Source organism: Nuphar pumila, chromosome 13 (genome assembly GCF_984573655.1).
Source record: "Nuphar pumila chromosome 13, dmNupPumi1.hap1.1, whole genome shotgun sequence".
NCBI lineage: Eukaryota > Viridiplantae > Streptophyta > Magnoliopsida > Nymphaeales > Nymphaeaceae > Nuphar > Nuphar pumila.
Genome location: NC_143261.1, coordinates 74,514,613 through 74,534,900, shown reverse-complemented (window position 1 = coordinate 74,534,900; position 20,288 = coordinate 74,514,613). Strand labels below are relative to the sequence as shown.

Genomic DNA, 20,288 nt, shown 5'->3' with positions numbered 1-20,288 from the left:
CATATTTCTACTATGCATTAAAACATGCATGTTTATTTGTTTCCTTAATTGTTACATGTTGGTGAATGCATATTGTTTGATTCCTAATGCATGTTAAATATCCTAGTTACTTAAATTTTGATCCATGTTATTTATTAATGTTCTCTCATGCTTAGTAGTTGTTTCGTATTGTATGAATGCTTAAATTGAATTATGTAAATGTCATAATTGTATTTTTTAAATTATTGCATGAAATCTTATCTGTATTCTTTATACTCGTTTATTTCATTAGGGGAATTCATACGCAGAATTCCTCAAATTTTTGACACCCTTATTTTTGTGGTTTTTCCAGCCGTAGTGAATCAGTGAAGCGACTACATTCTGGTAGAACTACGAGTGTCAAACTTTTGCTAGACAGTTCATAGAGGGACAGCGTGGCGCAAATTTTTCTTATTTACTTTTATGTCATTTAAATAACTCTAATATGTCTCTTGCAGCTATTGTTTAAACGTTCTTTCTTTCATAATTAATAAATAATGAGTTGCTATGGTTTGGAATGATAAATGCAAGATCTCTTGTGGTATGTTTGATTATCCAATTGGGTGTGGAATTGTAAAGGCCTCGGGTCTCTGAGAATATTTCTGCAACTGATTTTAAAAAAAAATATTCGCATCCTTTAAGGTGTATGAGTTGAGGTCGTTATAGGATTGGTATCAAAGTCACCACAAGATCTTATACTTTTATCATTTTTTAGCATTAAAAATTTTTATTTAGGTAAGTGAGCCCTGTTTTGAAGTATCAGTAAGTTGTGCCTTGTGCTCTGAAACAGTCTCCTTCACTGGTAAGACAATTTTATATTTTCACTTAAGCATGTAAATTTTTATGCTTGCTTGCATTCATGGTTAAGTTTTCTTTAGTGTGTATTAAATATCTGGATGTAATTGCATGAATTTATTGTTCAGGATCAACCCCAAGGGTGTAGGTTCGATAAAGGTCTAATTTTTGTGAACAATTTGCACGTTATAGATGTATGGATACATGAGTGCTTCATCTTTGACTGGTGCTCCCGCAAACTGGCAAGAGCAGATGGATTTTATGATGAATGCCCTCCATACTCTGACCAAAACCATGAGATCGCAGACGACACAGACAACTCAGGCAGCACAGGCGACACACGTTGCACAGGCTGCGTAGACAGCTGCTCATGAATATCCTATCGAGGTCTTTCTGAACATAGGCGACGCTATCTTTGAGAGGTTCATAAAGTTGGACCCACCAACTTTTGCATGCAAGGCCGATCCAAAGGCAATTGAGAGCTGGGTCGAAGAGATTGAGCGGGCGTTCGACGTCCTACCTGTCTTTGAGGATAGGAAGACATCTTTTGGCAAAAGGGTGATGCCAAAAAGTGGTGGGATACCCTATGTAGGGTAAAGTACGTTGATTTGGATGTGGTTCCTTGGGAGGTGTTTAGGGAGGAGTTCCTAGATGCCTACTTCCCTCCCTATGCTCAGGAGTAGATGCAACATCGATTCCTTGAGCTTGCTCAGGAAAGCATGAGTTTGGTGGACTACACCACCAAGTTCAGGAGTTTGGAGCGCTACTGTCTAAACTTGTTCGCCAATGAGAAAGCAAGGGCGACCAAGTTTGTGTGTGGGCTGAAGGATGAACTGCAAACTCATGTGCTGATGAGCTGGCCTACTATCCTAGCTGATGCGATAGAGTCTGTCACAGTCCTGACAGAGGACTAGAAGAGGTCTAGGACTGTATTTTAGAAGGAAGGTGGCAATGGAGGAGGTTCTTCGGGTAGGATGAGAAAAAACCCACCTGCAGGTGGAAAGATGCAAGGCGCAAAAAACAGCGAACCTGTGATAAGCGACTGCAGGGTGCACAGCAGAGTCGACCTCAGCAGCAGAGGCAGCAGGGAAAGGCCCAGCCAGTATGTCGCAAGTGTGGCAAGAACCATCCACTGAGTTTTTGCTCGATGTTTAAGGGGGTCTGCTATCAGTGTCAGCAACTAGGGCACATCGCTCCATTTTGTCTGAACAAGTCAGCGACTCAGAGATGATAACATCAGCCACCACTGCAACAACAATAGAGGCCTCATCAACAACAAGGATAGCGTAGAACCAACGAACGAGTCTACGCGGCTACAACAACCACTCATGGCAATCAGACTGACCTGATCAAAAGTATCTTCTTAGTTGATGATCACTTTGCTCGTGTGATGTTTGATTCAGGTGTGACCCATAGTTTTATTTTTACTTTGTTTGCAAAATTGCTCGAATTGGTTTCCTCTAGCCTTGAAATGGCTCTGAATGTGATGTCATCTATGGATACATCCTCTTCTTGCGGGAAGTATTTTTCGGCAGTTAGCATTGTTATCGAGAGGCATGAGTTGTCTGACAACTTGATCATACTAGACATGACATTTTATGATGTCATTCTGGGTATGGACTGGTTGTTCAGACATAATGCTACCCTCCAATGTCGGGGCAAGAAAGTTATCTTGGAGCATCCCGATTTGTTGGCGTAGTCATTCTATTCGACTAGACTGGCAAGCGAGGTGAAGATTGTTTTCGCATTGAAGATCTCCAAGTACCACAAGCAAGGTTGTATGATATTCTTGGCTAGTGTGTCCACGCAAGACAGCCAGGCGATACCCTTAGAGCAGTTAGACGTTATCCGTGAGTTCCCAAATATTTTTCCTGAGGACTTCCCGGGGTTGTCACCACATCAAGAGATTGAGTTCTCGATCGAGCTGTTGCTTGGTGCGATATATGTTTCTCGAGCTCTGTATTGTATGGCACCTGCAGAGTTAGTAGAACTAAAGAAGCAATTGCAAAAGCTTCTTGACAAAGGTTTTATCAGGCCAAGTGTATCTCACTGGGGTGCACTGGTCCTCTTTGTCAAGAAGAATGATTGTTCGATGCGGTTGTGTATTGATTACCGCATGTTAAATCAAGTGACGGTGAAGAACAAGTACCCTCTGCCTAGGATCGATGATTTATTAGATCAATTAAGAACGGTAACAGTTTTCTCAAAGATTGACCTTCGTTCTGGGTACCATCAATTGAGAATCAAGGTGGAGGATATTCTGAAGACAACATTTAGGTCCAGATATGGGCATTATGAGTTCTTGGTGATGTCTTTTGGACTCACCAATGCCCCTGCAGCATTTATGGACCTGATGAATTGGGTTTTCAGTTTATGGCTAGATTCATTTGTCATCGTGTTCATCGATGACATTCTTATCTACTCTAAGTGTGTGGAAGAGCACCGAGAGCATTTACGGATCGTACTGCAGATACTGAGAGAACACTAGCTTTATGCTAAGTTCTTAAAGTGCGAGTTATGAATTGATAGGGTGATGTTTCTCGGTTATGTGATATCTGAAAGGGGCGTGGAGGTTGATCTAGCCAAGGTGGAGGTTTTTTGTCATGGGAGCAACCAAAGATGGTGACTGACATCAAGAGTTTCTTGGGACTGACGGGCTACTACCGTCGATTCATCTAGGACTTCTCGTGTATAGCTACTCTGATAACTTGATTGTTGCATAAAAGAGTAAAGTTTGAGTGGTCACCTCGATGCGAGGACAATTTTCAAGAGCTAAAGAAAAGGTTGACCATGTCACCCATTTTGACGTTGCCTTATGGGATGGGTGGTTTCATTGTTTACAGCGATGCTTCAGAGACTGGACTGGGTTATATCCTTATGCATCATAGAAAGGTCATCGCATACACTTCTCGACAGCTGAAGGTTCACGAGAAGAATTACCCCATGCATGACTTGAAATTAGCAGCAGTGGTCTTCGCATTGAAGATCTCGTGCCACTACGTTCATGGAGAGAAATTTGAGGTCTTGCCCGATCACAAGAGTCTCAAGTACGTATTCACCCAGCATGATTTGAATTTGAGGTAGCGTAGATGGTTGGAGTTCTTAAAGGACTACGACTTCTCCATTGCTTACCATCATGGTAACAAGAATGTGGTGGAGGACGCATTTAGTAGAAAAATGTCGATCACAACAGCTAGCCTGATTAGACGCAGTTGGGATCTGGTCGAGGAGTTTGCCAGATGACAGCCTTTTACGGATGACTCTGGATGCATCCTTTATGTTGGGATGCAAGCACGACCAGAGATCATAGATCGGATCAAGGAGCTTCAGTCAGCCGATCCAGATTTGAAGAAACTATGCGTGAGTGCCCAAAAGCCAGAGACGCAGTTTCGTTGAGAGGAGGACAAAACCATCATGTTCAGAAACAGATGGTGGGTTCTAAAGGCATTGCGGAAAGAGTTAATGAGTGAAGCCCACAGGTTCAAATATTTTGTTCATCCTGGTTCCACCAAGATATTTAAAGATCTTCAGAGGACTTACTGGTAGAATGGGATGAAGCGAGACATCTAGGAGTTCGTATCCTGGTGTCTCACTTATCAGCAGGTGAAGATCAAGCACCAAAGACCTGGTGGACTTCTGCAGCCACTTGAGATCCTAGAGTGGAAATGAGACGATATCTTGATGGACTTCATCGTAGGGTTGCCAAAGACCCGATGATAGCGTGATGCCATTTGGGTGATAGTGGATCGTTTGACAAAGAGTGCTCATTTTCTTTCGATCAGGATCAGTCAGGGTTTGGAGAGCTTGGTCGATCTCTATGTAGATGAGATTGTTAGACTTCACGGGGTGCCACGTTCGATAGTGTTAGATCGAGATCCTCGTTTTATATCTCGATTCTAGTGCCAGCTTCAAAAGGCTTTAGGCACTACGTTGAAGTTCAGTACCGCTTTCCATCCATAGACGGACGAGCAATCAAAGCGTAAAATTCAAACGCTCGAGGATATGTTGAGAGCGTGTGCTTTGGATTGGGCAGGCGATTGGGACAAGCATGTGAAGCTTGCAAAGTTTCTGTATAATAATAACTTTCATGCCAGTATTAGTATGGCTCCATACGAAGCTTTGTATGGCTGACCATGTAGATCCCCTGTGTGCTGGGATGAGGTTGGAGTGAGAGCAGCGGAGTCTTCAGAAATCATCCAGCACTATGCTGACCAAGTGCGTTTAATTCGGCAGAGATTGATTGCAGCGCAAAGCAGGCAGAAGAACTATGCCGATTAGCGGCACAGAGAGCTCAGTTTTGAGGCAGGCGATCATGTGATTATTTGAATCTCACCTATGAAGAGTGTTTTCAGGTTTGAGAAAAAGGATAAGTTGAGTCCTCAGTATGTTGGACCCTTTGAGATTCTTGGAAGAGTTGAGAAACCGCTTATCGAGTAACACTTTCTCCTTAGTTTTCGCAGATCCATGATGTATTTCATGTCTCAATATTGAGGAAGTATGTGCTTGACCCCTCACATGTGATTCACTATGAGGCGATAGAGGTACAACCTGACTTGATAATGGAGGAGAGAGCGGTAGAGATTATGGATCATCAAGAGAAGACGCTACGGAGTAAGACGATTCCATTCGTGAAAGTACGTTGGCAACATCACGAACTATATGAGTGCACTTGGAAACCTGAGGAAGATATGCATCAACACTACCCATACTTATTCGGTACGTTCTAATTTCGAGGACAAAATTCTTTTAAGGGGGAAGGGATGTAATGTCACATTTTTTATACCTAATCATTTTACAATTTTATCAAAAATTTGTCTAAGTCTAGGAGGAAAATCGTTTGAGACTCGATTTTTAGATTGATGTCCTTAAGTCTGGGTTTGACCCAGGTCTCATTGACAAGGTCGAGGCGAGCCAAATGAAGCATGAAAAAAAAAGTTTTAATTTTGACCTTTAAATTTAAGCAAATTTTGAGCAAAATTCAGGTTATTTTTGGGCAAAATTCAGAATTTGGTATTCATGTAATATATTGTTGGATGCGTCTTAGAATTCTAAGCACAACGATATTTTACTTTCCTGAATCCGAGTTTTGGTTGGCCCAAAAAGCACAGTTTTTTAAAAATTAAGTAGTTTGTCGAAATGGATTCAGAGTTGGATCAGATTGGATCCAAGGCCTATGATCCAAATTAATATGGATCTAGGTCCTATTTAAGTCCTACTTAAATCTGGATTCAATCTAGATCTTGATCCATTTTTCTTTTGAGTATGGGTTTGGATTTTGGATCCGGATCCAAATCGAAGCTCAACATTTTTTCAGCTTTAAATTCAATATAAAGCCTTAATTTAAAGTTTAATAAGGTTGAGAAGCCTTTTGAGTTAATTTGGTTATTTTTGGAAGTTTTTAGATAATTATAATTAATTATTAATTAATTAATATCAATTCTAAATTTTTATTTTTTGGCTAAGTGAGACTCTTTAAAGGAGTCCTTGTTCTTACTTAAGAAAGATAGTTTTAGAAGAATTGCAAGTTTTAAAAAGAAAAGTCAACTTTAAGGAGTTTAAAAAATATATATTTTAGAAACAAGGTAGGGAAAGAGTCTCTTTCTGGGAACTCTCTTTGAGAGGACTGGAGAAGGGGGGGGGGGGGGGGGGGACGTCACCCCCTCTCCCACTCATTATATATAAAAAAAAAGAAACAAAGAAAGAAGGAAAAATAGAAAGAAGGAGAGGAAGAAGGAGGAAGAAGAAGGCTCTTCTTCTCCAGCCATCAACCTCTTTCCACCGTCGGTTTCTTTGTTTTTCTTGTTTCTTCTGATCCATGCAAGGTACGAGTCTCCTCTTTTGATCCTATGTGAGAAATCAAATGTCGGTTGGATTCGATGCAATATTTTGGTTGAAAAATCTATGGGGAAAACATGTAGGTGCCTGCTTTCCTTTGAATCCATAGAGGATGATCCAGGGATCATCCTTCATGGCTGAAATTTTTATGTATTTTACTCCTTTTCATGAAGTAAAAATTTTGCCCATGTAGAACAAAAATTTTATTCATGAAAGGAGTGGCCCTATGAGGGGCCTCTATGCTAAATATTGATTTCCAATGGTGGATTTGGATGTGGGCTGCGTATATGTATACATATAGGCATGGGAATAGTGTTATATGCGTATTTTTTTTTTCAGAAACGTGTATGCAATGACATGTTTATTGAAAACATTGAAATCTACATGCCTTCTTGAATAGGTAATCATGAGTAGGCTGAATACCCATATTACGTTAGCATGTACATGGTTTTATTTGTTTGTAAAATAATGTAAATGAGATTCCAACTTAAACATGTAGAAGCGAGTCATTGATTTGTAAACACATACACTCATGATTCTGATAACGTTTTAAAAGCATGTTTCTCATTCATATACATAAGCATTGTGTTAAAGAAAAGGAAATCAGGTTACTAGTGGACCTCCTTGTCCCTTTTGTTAGACCTTACGCTCTGGCCGGACAGACCAGCCAGGTCTGGTCAAACCTGGTAAGTATTGGCAAACCAGCCAGGCTCGATTGGACTGTGTCCAGCTAGCCTGATAGGGTCTGCCAAGTAGCAGGGCTCAACTGATTGGCTCGATTGAGCCAGCTCAGGGCAAGAGGAGGGGATGGGTTTTTATTTAAAAAAAAAAATTATAAAAAGAAAATTTTTGTTCTATTGGTGGGCTGTCCAACCCTGACAGCACACACAAGGGCCCGGGCTGGGCCTGTGCAGGAGCTGTCAGACCCAGCCGATGGGTTCAGTTGGGCTGGCTCGGCTAACTCAGGCTGGCATAGACTGGCCAGACCCAGTCCATCCCTTGGGTTAAACTGAGTTAGGCCTGACAGCCCATTGCCAGGCCCGACCAGGGTCTGTCCAGACCAGACCCAGTCGATCCTGGTCGGCTGGGTGCAAATTTCTTGAGAGAAAAAAAAACAATATATATATATATATATATATATATATATATATATATATATATATATATATAACAAAAGTTTTACACAGGTATGCGCATATATAAATTTAGTTTTCCAGATGTGTGCAGTGAAATTGATTTGGGCTGGTACACATTTACGTACAGTTAGTTGTGCACACACATGAATAACAAATGTTGTACGTATAAGGCAAGTTGGGTTATGCTTCAACAAAGATATATTGCATAGATGCCTCATGTGCAAGTGTCTATTTGAATTAATTTGGAGACACATGTATGCAGCTGCATGGGTGTTAACATGATTTGACATTAATATGTACCTAAGAAAAATATGCAATGGATATAATTATGTGTGATGAATAGAAGTATGAAATTGTTTTATGTGTATGCATCAAATGAAAGAATGCAATGAATATAAAGTTATAAAATTCATGCTCATGCATATTATCGTTTTAAGCACATCTTTAAATGGCATCTATGAATGTGCATTGAGAAGCGTTTAGAAGTAATGCATTATGGTATAATTCTTGCATATGGTGCATCGATCATCCAAGTGAATCATCGCAGGTCTGGAGAGCCTCGAGTAATAGGTGTGCCTTCTTTACTTACTTTTAAATGCATCATAAAAATCATATTTATTTTTATTGTATTGTGTTTACACTGTTCTATGTTTTTCGGCGGGCGGTGGTCCCATGATGGCCCTCGCAGAGGTAGATGCGAGCTTTTGCCTTTGCTTTTGCATGCTGAATTGCAAAGCTTAATAATTAGCTTTTAATAAAAAGATAATGAATAAGAGCAATGTAATATACGATCTGGGATCTCTCATCAAAAGAATGAGCATATTAGAGACTCAGTTTTGAGGGACCACGAGGATACAAAACCTCTGTGTGCTTTATTAATTACCCTTGAATATGATATTGAGGTTCTTTTTCTTGGCAACGATTTTAGAAAGACTCCGTCACTTTACTTGAAGGTGGTGTGTAGACACAGCTGTTATTATTTTGGTAAACCAAGAAAGTGACACTATTGGATGTGGAGGTCCTTAGTGTTTCGACATTAGATGTGTAGGTTTAATGTTTCGAAGGTGATTCAGTCGAGGGCTAAGTTTGAAACCTAATAATAAAATACAACTTGTGTGTTAAGCTGTTCTGAGAACCCTACTCGATCTCAAGAAATTATACCCGTTTGGTATATCCGCGGCCAATGATAATTAAAAAGAGAAACTTAAATTTTATGTATTTAATAGAGACATGCATATCAAAGGAAACTATAATGAAAGATAATAATTTATTCATGCATTGCACTGAAGTCATGCATATTTATACTATGCATTAGAACATGCATGTTTATTTGTTTCCTTAATTGTTACATGTTGGTGAATGCATGTTGTTTGATTCCTAATGCATGTTAAATGTTTTGGTTACTTAAATTGTGATCCATGTTATTTATTAATGTTTTTTCATGCTTAGTAGTTGTTCTCTACTAGATGAATGGTTAAATTGAATTATGTAAATATCATAATTGTATTCCTCTAAATTATTACATGAAATCTTATCTGTATTCTTTATACTCATTTATTTCATTAGAGAGATTCGTACACAGAATTCTTCAGATTTCTAACACCCTTATTTTTTTGATTTTCGCAGTCGCAGGAGATCAGTGAAGCGACTACATTCTGGTAGAGTTACAAGTGTCACACTTTTGCTGGACAATTCACATAGGGACAACATGACTCGATTTTTCCTTATTTACTTTTATGTCATTTAAATAACTCTGATATGTCTCTTGCAACTATTGTTTAAACACTCTTTCTTTCATAATTAATAAATAATGAGTTGCTATGGTTTAGGATGATAAATGTAAGATCCCTTGTAGTGTGTTTGGTTATTCAATTGAGAGTGAAACCGTAAAGGCTCCGGGTCTCTGGGGATATTTTCGCAATTGATTTAAAAAAAAAATTTACATCCTTTAAGGAGTATGAGTTGGGGTCGTTACAATGAGAGTTTTTTTATGGAAATCATGTGCATGCGTAATCACGTGCTATGTCATAATCATACATGAACACGAGACACTCAGGTTAGACTCTCAAAGTTTGAAATGTTTTAGTAAATGGAACACAAAGACTCATTTTTAATCACTAAAATGGTGTGTTGCTATGGATTTGCTTTTAACATATTTGTGCTAGATATCTAAGGAGAGATCCAATTTAGAGCCTCCAACTTATCAGATCTGGTTCCTATTAGCTTTTCACATAATTGGATCCAAGTTTACATTAAATAAGAAAAAAGGAAAACTTTTAACTATATCTAGTTCTTCATCAGATCCAGAAATCCTTGGACTTCCGCAGCAATTTGGAGCATGCAACCTGAGCTAACTCATTTACAGTAAATATATATTTTTCAGTGTTAAAAATAATAAAATTTAAACTCTTAACCTATTGGGTTTGCAAGATAAATAATTGTTTCAAACTTGCACTGATAGGATTTGAACTCTAAACCTATTGCATGCAAGCAAAACATTTCAACCAACTCAATTTTACAATATAAAATATATACAAATATATTTTTCATTAATTAACGAGCCTACATGAACTAAATCCGAGTTGAACATTGGCTGCTTAATGCTAAGTCCACAACACGAGTTCGAACAAGAACTTTACAAGGCAAGCATGACCCAAACCACAAGCAGCTCATCTCGCTTTCCATCCTTAACAAAAAGTACCACAAGGTATAAATTAAGAGTCTTTTAATTCTAGTCATGTAAGTCTGAATCCACTTTTTTTTATATAGATTTACACAGAGAAACCACCTCTAGGATCAGAGATCTAGTCACACTGGCTTTATCTACCATACTTAACGAGCATTGTCTTGGCAGTGTAAAACTTCGTGAGCTTACCTCTTGCCCCAAGAGAGTCACCACGCTTGAATCCACTTTTAGTTCAGGTCTTACCTTAACACCTATTAAGAAGGGCAGTGGACCGGAGGGAAATGGGGCCCCAACCCCACCTCACCTCGCCCTGTTTGGATCGAAGATGGACGACATGAAATGGGGATGAAGGTTAAAATCAAAACCCGTGCAAGGATGAACTTACGCTTTATCCTGCCCCGCCCCATCTCCATCCCGATCCCTGCCTTGCCCCGCCCCATCCCCAATTCATCTTTAAGGATGACAATGGATAGAGGGAAAAAGAGACCCCGCCCTGCCTCACCCCCATTTGAACCAAGGATGGTGGACATGAAACCAGGATGAAGGTTAAAATCAAAACTCATGCAGGGATGAAAGCGAGGATGGAAGGCAGAATTTTGAGATAGGTGCAGGGGTAGAGACCTTGTCCCCGGGGTAGAGACCTTGTCCCCTGCCTCCGCCCCGGTACACCTACAGGCCACAGCGTAGACTAATAATGATTCATGTTCCGGGTTTTAAGTCCCATCCCGATCCATTTGCACCCTAATGTGAGATCCGAGAACCACAATCTAAATCTAAGCGGCCTTTTTTTTTTGTTACGAGGGCAACTTAGTCAAATGGAAAAAAGACAAAATCAACGACGAGAAACCCACGACCGTCCGTTGAGACCAACAACTCTCTTTCCCACGCCACATGCTGCGCTACGTAAGTTGGCGCTCTCTCGTTACGTCCCGCTCCAAGTCCAACCTTTCTTCCCCCGAATTCCGCTCCTCCCTCTCTTCCTCTCCTTTCGTTTCTCCCCTCTCTGTTCTGTTCTTCTCCTTGGCCGGAATCCGACGGTCGACGAGTCGCCGGAGAGGGGATGGATAGCTGCAGCTTCCTGGGTTGCGAGAAACTGGATCAGGTGGCCAATTGGCTCGGGGCGAGCGTCGCCTCGGCCTTCTTCGCCTCGCTGGAGCGGTGCTCGTGCATCAACCTCAGCACCACCGACGTAGAGGACGAGGAGGAGGCCAACGACCGCCCCCTCATGCTCACCAAGCAAATCTCCCACGACTTCACTTTGGAGCTGCCCGACAACCCCGCCCACGTCGCCGTCAACGTCGCCTGACCTGCCCGGCGGCCCCTTGCTTCCTCATCAAACATGAGGGTAATTCTTCGTTCTTGGGAGATTGATTTTATGTGTTATTTTTGTGTTTTTCTGTTTCGAGGCGATCTTTGCGGATTGCCCGAATTTCATGGGATCTTGGTTTTGGTTTAGGGATTCCTTTTCGTTATTTCTTCAGTTTTTTTTTTAAATGTAGTTCCGATGATTTTTTTTCTTTTTTATAAAAGAATGCGGAAAGATGAAATTAGGTTGGATGGTCTCGAGTATAGATAGAATTGGATTGTCTAATTCAAATCATAAAATGAATGCTTGGTTCCGTTGTTGGAAATGGTTCTTGGGAATGCCTTTTGTGCATCTGTTGGTTCTACACCAACAATTGGGATTGTTTTGTGATGATCTCAACCGGAAATTGTGTCGAAATAAATCGTATGCCTGAATGGGGGCATTGCCCACCGTCTGCTTGTTTCTGTTTGTAAGCTTTTTATTTCCATTCGAGATAATTTCATGTTTCCCCTTTTTTCTGTTTGGGACGAGTTCGATGATCATTCTAAGAATACTGCATTGTGTTAGTTGAATTGAATGGACGATCTGGAATACAAATTTTTCTTTTCCGTTTTTTTTTTGTTTGCCACGAGTTCGATGATCATTCTGCGAGTACTGAATTGTTTTAGTTGTATTGACGATTCGGAATGCAGTTTTTTTTTTTCCCTTTTTCTGCACTCCTAAGCTTTGGTGGTGTCGATCTCCATGAGAATCGATTTTCAGTTTGTTTGTTTTTTGGTTTCCAGTGGCATGAAAATTGCCAACTTGGTTATGTATTTCTACACTGTAAAGGTGATCAAAAGCCATTGAACACATAGGTCATTGGAGCCCCATGGTAATTGTCTTGTGAATTTTGTTATACTTAATCAGAAATGTACATTCACATTTGATGGTCTAGATCATTGGCTTCAGCTGCTGAAAATGGAGCTCTGTGACTATGTCATGATCTGATGTTTATCAAATGAAGCTGCGTGACTAATGCAAATCATCAGCGTTCTCTTTCTATTTTGGAATCAGATCACACTATTGTCTCTCTTCTCTTTTCTGCTTCCTTAGGAGCGAAAAGAGAAAGTTCAGTTGTATCATTCAAATAGCAGTGTGCACTTGCTATGTTGGAATCAGATCACACTATTTGACTTGATGCTGATACACAGAAAGGGTACTGTTTAATGCAGGATTAGGAAGATTAAAGAACATATGTACGAGGTATAAAGAAAGTGATGACTGTTTAATGGAAGATTAGGAAGATTACAAAACATAGGTCCTGGGTATATAGAGGCTTGTTTGAAATATGAATAAGATTCTTCTCATCTGATGGTCGGAAGGCCATCAAGGGTCATCCTCATGATGGGATGGGATTGGATCGATCGAGTAACATGCACATTGTGCTGAAGAGCTGTTTTTTCACATGTGTGTTTCCACTGCATTAGTGCTATACTACTATAACCAAATTCTGGAGGTAACTTCGTGAAGAGGCCTATCTTAAGCAAAACTATGTTGAGGCTCTGCGAGAGTGGGTTTGGTGCAGCCTTGAGACTAGGTCGTTGTGTGTGAAATGAAATGGGGATCTTCGAAACACGAGCTTTGATTAACAAGAGCAAGTGTCAAGAATGACACTAAAGCATAACCCTTAAAAAGGGTATAACTGGAAACAAAATAAAAATAAAAATGTATTCTTTATTGATATGAAAAACCAATTGCTTAAGAAGCATTGGAGTGAAATACAAGAGGGGCTGCACCCCTTTATATACACAGCTGAAAGAGGACTCAATAGAGCTGTTGGGCACAGTCCAACAGCTCTATTTAGAGCTGTTGGAATGTGTCAGTCCAACAGCTCTATTAAGAGCTGTTGGACTGTGTCAGTCCAACAGCTCTATTGCTAGTCAAGTCTGGACAGGACTTGACTAGCAACAGTCATTCTAGTTCAAACTGAACTAGATGACATAAAGACAAAAAATAAAAATAAAGGAAAAAAAATACAGAAAAGAAAGAAATTAAAAATGTATTTATATATATATATATATATAATAATATAATATTATTATATATACATATATGTACAGTTTTACATTTTAACACTCCCCCTCAAACTTACGGTACAATGAGCGAAAGTTTGTCTAAGAGAAAGTGAAATCGGGGAGCAGCGAGAGGCTTTGTAAAGAGGTCTGCTAACTGATATTCTGAAGTGACATATGGCAGATCAATTATCCCGTGTAGATATTCCTCTCTGACGTAGTGACAATCCATTTCGATGTGTTTGGTGCGTTCGTGGAATGTTCTGTTACTGGCAATGTAGATCGCACTTTTGTTGTCACAACACATTTGTGAAGCCTTTGTTGCTTCAACTCCCATGTCAGCAAGCAGTCGTCGGAGCCAAACTACTTCCATGGTCGTGGTTGCCATGGCTCTGTATTCAGCTTCGGTGGATGAGAGAGATACCTTCTGCTGCTTTTTACACCTCCACGAGATTAATGATTCCCCTAAAAAGACACAAAAGCCAGTGGTTGAGTGTCTGTTATTGGGATCACCTCCCCAATCAGCATCAGTATATGCAATTAAATCAAGAGAAGAGGAGGAAGATAAGAAAAGTCCTCGTGAAAGAGAGGACTTGATGTATCTGATAATACGCATGACTGCTCCCATATGAACAGAAGTAGGAGCATGTTGAAATTGACTTGCTGTATGAACAGCATGTGCTATATCTGGTCTGGTAATGGATAGATAGGAAAGTGCCCCAACAAGCTGTCTGTAAGGAGTAGGGTCTGCAAGAAGTTCTCCATCATCAATCTTCATTTTAACATTAACAACTTCTGGAGTGTCAACTTTCTTATCATCAGTAATACCAGACCTGAAAACAATATCAAAAGCAAATTTAGTCTGAGATAATAAATATCCTCTAGGAGAATAAGCAACTTCAATGCCTAAAAAATATCTCAACAAGCCCAAATCAGTCATTTCAAAATGAGATTTAAGAAGTGTTTTGATTGTTTCAACTCCCTGTTTATCGCTTCCGGTGATGATCATATCATCCACATAGAGAAGAAGCACAATGATCCCTGCATCAAAATTCTTAATAAACAAAGCAGTGTCAGTTAAACAGAATTGAAAACCAATATCAATCATAACACGACTAAACCTATCATACCAAGCTTTTGGTGCTTGTTTAAGTCCATAAAGAGCTTTTTCTAAGCGAAGGACTTTACCCTTAGGAATACTTAGACCAGGAGGGGGTTCCATATATACTTCTTCAACTAGCTTTCCATTTAAAAAAGCATTTTTGACATCCATTTGAAAAATAGACCATTTTTTGATAGAAGCTAAGGCAATTAAGGTTCGGACAGTAGTCATACGAGCCACCGGAGCAAAGGTTTCTTCATAATCAATCCCATATTCTTGAGCATAACCTTTGGCTACTAAACGGGCTTTATATCTTTCAAGAGTACCATCACTCTTGGTTTTAATTTTATAAACCCATCGACATCCTATAGTTTTCTTCCCTGGAGGAAGATCTTGAATATTCCATGTAGAAGCCTTTTCAAGTGCATCTAATTCAACTTTCATGGCTTCTATCCATTTGATATCATTTTTTGCTTGAAAATATGTGGATGGTTCTTCATATGAGTGAATTAATGCAATAACTGCCCTATATGTGGGTGAGAAAGACTCGTATGATACAAACTTTTCTGGAGGCCTCGAGATTCGGGATGATTGTCTAGTTGGAATGTTAAAATATTTCTCAAGTGCACATGGAGTATTAGACTCTTGTCGCCTGGAATATTGAATACTAGTATCTCTATGAACTTCTTCATTTTCAACATTAAGATCAATAATTCTTGGATCATCATCAAAGTTACAATCAAGGTCATATTCATCAGATGTTGATGTTAGATCTAGCAAAAAGGAGTACTCAGTGACGTCTTTTAATTTTCTAAAATCAAAGAAGCTCTCCTTTTCAAGAAAGGAAACATTTCTAGACACATATAGTTTATTATTTTTGAAGTCAAAACATCTATAACCTTTCTGGTTTTCAGCATATCCTAAAAAAGCACAGGGAATCGCACGAGGGGAAAGTTTATCATTTTTGTCAGTAAATATGAAACATTTGCACCCAAATATTCTTAATCTAGAGTAGTCTGGAGAAATGTTCATAAGTTTTTCAATGGGAGTGATATTTTGTAACGAAGAAGATGGCATCCTATTAATGAGATAGGTGGCAGTTAAGGCAGCTTCTGCCCAAAAGTCTTTAGGGACTTGATTTGCTATTAATAAAGTTCTAGTGGTTTCTATAATATGGCGATGTTTTCGTTCTGCCAGTCCATTTTGTTGAGGTGTATAAGGACAAGATCTTTGATGTGTGATGCCATGCAATTTAAGATAATTTTGAAAATCTGTGGATAAAAACTCTCCCCCTGAATCTGTGCGAAAAATAGTAATATCATTTTGAAATTTGTTTTTAACCATATTATGAAAAGTTTGAAAGTATGAAAATACTTCAGACTTATGTTTGAGAAAGTACATCCACGTATGTCGGGAGAAATCATCCACAAAAATAACATAGTAAACAAATCCTCCTTTAGAAATTACTGGTGCAGGACCCCAAACATCCGAGTGTATTAATTCAAGTGGTCTTGAAGAGAAAAAGGTTCTGTTCTGAAATGGTAATCTTTTCATTTTGCCGAGAATACAATCTTTACAATCAAATGATTCAGAGTTACAAAATTTCCCTAGATTTGGAAAATGTTGGATTTTGGCTATATGTGGGTGACCAAGTCTCTTATGCCACACTTCCAACTCTATTTTTTGAATATTATAACAAAAAGCTTTCTTCGGCATTTCCAAAAAATCCATGTAATAGAGTCCTCCTTCTCTATGGCCTTCCCCAATCAGCTTGCCTGACTGGCGATCCTGTACCCAACAACCATGAGAAGAAAAAGAAATATTACACCCATAATCAGAAATTTGAGATACAGATAAAAGATTTAAATTTAATTTGGGAACATGTCTAATTTCTGGAATAAAAAAAAATTTTGTTTTATAAATTTTTTCAAAATCTCCTATTCCTTCTATTTCAAGAGAAGTCCCATCAGCAGTAAAGACCTTTGACACACTTGTTTTATTTTTAACACATTTGGATAGACTTTGATTATTTGGGGTCATATGAAAAGATGCACCAGAGTCAAGAAGCCAAGAAATTTTACCTAAATCAGAAAAAGATGAGGCTGCTGCGCCGGTTGAAGCTTCAGATGAGGAAGAGGCACCTTTGATGAGAGGCTGAAGGATCTCCATTAGTTGGGCTAGGGAAACTGGTGCATCCTGATCTTTAGGCTCCGATCCAGCAATTGCAGCTCTTTTTTCTCTCAGCTCCTTAAGTTTGGGACATTGTGGCCTGTAGTGTCCCGGTTCATGACAGTGATGACAAATAACTTTCTTCTTATCATAGTCACCATTTTGTCGGTTAAAGTGAGGAGGCCTATATGATCGAACATGATTCCCTGGTCTAGACACGGCTAAAACGGAATCATCTTCAATTTTTAAAGAACCTTTCCGGAGACGATTTTCTTCCATTGTTAACTCTTCAATAGTTTCAACAATAGAAGGAATTTTTCCCCGGTGAAGTAGGGCCGATTTAGTGGTTTCAAATTCCGGCCTTAATCCAGTGATAAACTGGTAAAAATGTTCAACATCGAGTTGTTTCTGACGAAGCTCGATGTCTTCGGCACAATGCCACTTTGGTTCTAAAAGGGAAAGTTCTTCCCAAAGTTCGGACAACCCATTGTAATATTCACGAATAGTTTTGTCTCCTTGTGTCATCATTCGAACTTTTTCTTGGAGGTTGCACACGTGTGCAATATCTTTAAGGGAATACATATTTTTAAGGTATTCCCATGCCTTATCGGCATGATCAAATTTGGCAAGACTTGAGCATTTTTTAATGTCAACGCTATTGATAAGCCATGACATTATCTTCGCATGAGATATTCTCCATTCTTTCCATTTCTTCTCGTATGAGGCAATAGCCTTGATTTTCTCTTCTTCCGATAGAGGGACGTCTTTATCTTCCTCCTTTTTAGTAAGAGATAGCTTAGGTTCCGAATCGGAACCATCCACAATCCCCCATAAGCCTTTTCCCCATATATGGTGCTTCATGATTGAAGCCCATGTTACATAGTTCGTATCACTTAGTTTCATAGGCATGATGGTGACTTTATCATTGTCATCCATCGATTACAAGGAGAGAAAGAATAGGGATAGAAGAGAAACAAGAAGGAAAATGAGAAAGAAAGAAAAAAAAAAAACAATACAACAAGATGTGAAATCTTCTCCAATGAAGTGATAAAACACTTCTCTTCAAGTGGCGAACACTTTTGCAAACGGGCACGGAAACCGAGGCAGCTTTTCCTCAAGATTTAGTACTTCCGCGGCTCTGATACCATGAAAGGAAATGGGGATCTTCGAAACACGAGCTTTGATTAACAAGAGCAAGTGTCAAGAATGACACTAAAGCATAACCCTTAAAAAGGGTATAACTGGAAACAAAATAAAAATAAAAATGTATTCTTTATTGATATGAAAAACCAATTGCTTAAGAAGCATTGGAGTGAAATACAAGAGGGGCTGCACCCCTTTATATACACAGCTGAAAGAGGACTCAATAGAGCTGTTGGGCACAGTCCAACAGCTCTATTTAGAGCTGTTGGAATGTGTCAGTCCAACAGCTCAATTAAGAGCTGTTGGACTGTGTCAGTCCAACAGCTCTATTGCTAGTCAAGTCTGGACAGGACTTGACTAGCAACAGTCATTCTAGTTCAAACTGAACTAGATGACATAAAGACAAAAAATAAAAATAAAGGAAAAAAAATACAGAAAAGAAAGAAATTAAAAATGTATTTATATATATATATATAATAATATAATATTATTATATATACATATATGTACAGTTTTACATTTTAACAGTGTGCAAGAGTCTTATCTGTAATTAGATGACGATCAGGGTCCAGGATTGTGGTCAGCTTGTTGTCTGCCTGTTTATCAGTGCCCATTGAGCCTAAAACCCTTGTGTGTTATTTGATTCAGAACTTTCATGGATAAAAATATGAGTAATTAAAACACATCTTACGATTTGTTCTTTAGCAACTTCTTTTTTGTGCATAATCAAGCTGGGGGATGCACCTAATCAGGTTTGAATCTGAGATCCCTTGGTTGAGATAGCCTCGTTCCACTAAACCACTCTTTGATCCTTATATAGTTATTTATATCTTGAAGGATAAGCCTGATGGTAAGTTTTTCTTTTATATATGTTGTTTAGGCCAGTATATCCTTTTTCTTTGATACATAAATATGATGGATTTGACTTGTCTTTACTTGGGTTTTTTTGGGCCCCCTCCCCCCCTCTCTCTCTCTCTCTCTCTGGGTAGGGGCTGTCTCAGAGGGCAAGTAACCATTTAGTTTTTCAGAAGAGAAGTATATGAATGTTGAAACAGGGGACATAATCAGGTTAAGAATTATTTCATTGCCTTTACCTTTCCGAAAATCTCTTGGTATTGACTTATATGCATTTTTGCATCAGTTTATAGCTCTAGTCTGTTTGGAAATTGTGCGCTGCTCATTAAGGGAAACTCCTTTTGATGTGCATTGCTCATACGTTTGCTAGGTTAGCATCGTATAATATCTATACAGGAATAATCTGATGACCGGAGTCATGTAGCTTATTCCTAACCTTGGGTGAGATTCCGACTCATTGTAGTGAGCCATCTTTGACTTGACTCAAATTGCTCTTTTTGTCAGAACAGCAGATCTAGTATGGTTGTTTCTTCTATAGTCTTGTCTTCTTTTTAGCTGGTCTATTCAAAAGCAGGCACCAGTTATTGCCTTGTTTTTCCCAGGGGTCTGCTCATCACCCTGCTTCATTTTTAATGAGTTATCTTCCTTGAATAGTGGAGAAAATGTCATTTATAATTGTGTTTGTTTCTTTTTTTCCAGGATGGCATCTGTGATTTGGGGCTTGAGACTCCTAAATCAACCTGTCTTGCCGTTTTCTTTGAAAGCTGTCTGTGGATCAATTCTAGTGTATGAAGTATTTTTTCTGCTAATTTCATCTGTAATTTGTTTTGATAATGCTGGTTTTGTCTTATGACCTTGAAACAGTGTTAAGAAATTACTGCACAAGGTGCTATTCATTATATATAATGCATTTATGACCATATTATATACTTGACAAGGTTGCTTTCTTATCCCTCGCTTGTTAGAAAATGCAGTTTGTTTCATGGACTTCTTGTGTTTATGTATACTGGAAGAACATAATGTCCTAGTTGCAATTAAAGACTTTGCTACTCAATTTCCAAACAGGATCAGAATTATCGCTTCAATGAGAGCATCCCAGTTCAAAAAACAAATAAGGAAAAAATTGTCTTACTTGGGTTCTGATTTGGTTTGGTTTGTAAGCACATAAATAATTTCATTCACTTTTTTT

At 39.0% G+C, this 20,288-nt stretch overlaps 1 protein-coding gene across 1 annotated transcript; it reads left to right on the top strand.

Moving 5' to 3' along the window:
- The first annotated feature begins 11,395 nt into the window (after window positions 1–11,395).
- Window positions 11,396–20,019, top strand: LOC149818722 (uncharacterized). Its single transcript, XM_089985311.1, has 2 exons — window positions 11,396–11,815; window positions 19,799–20,019. The coding sequence occupies exon 1, from the start codon at window positions 11,531–11,533 to the stop codon at window positions 11,774–11,776; it is 246 nt and encodes an 81-aa protein (XP_089841437.1). The 5' UTR covers window positions 11,396–11,530; the 3' UTR covers window positions 11,777–11,815; window positions 19,799–20,019.
- Window positions 20,020–20,288: the final 269 nt, after the last annotated feature.

What these genes read in the sequence shown, in the direction of transcription:
- LOC149818722 (XM_089985311.1), top strand. Translation starts at nt 11,531, where the DNA reads ATGGATAGCTGCAGCTTCCTGGGTTGCGAGAAACTGGATCAGGTGGCC.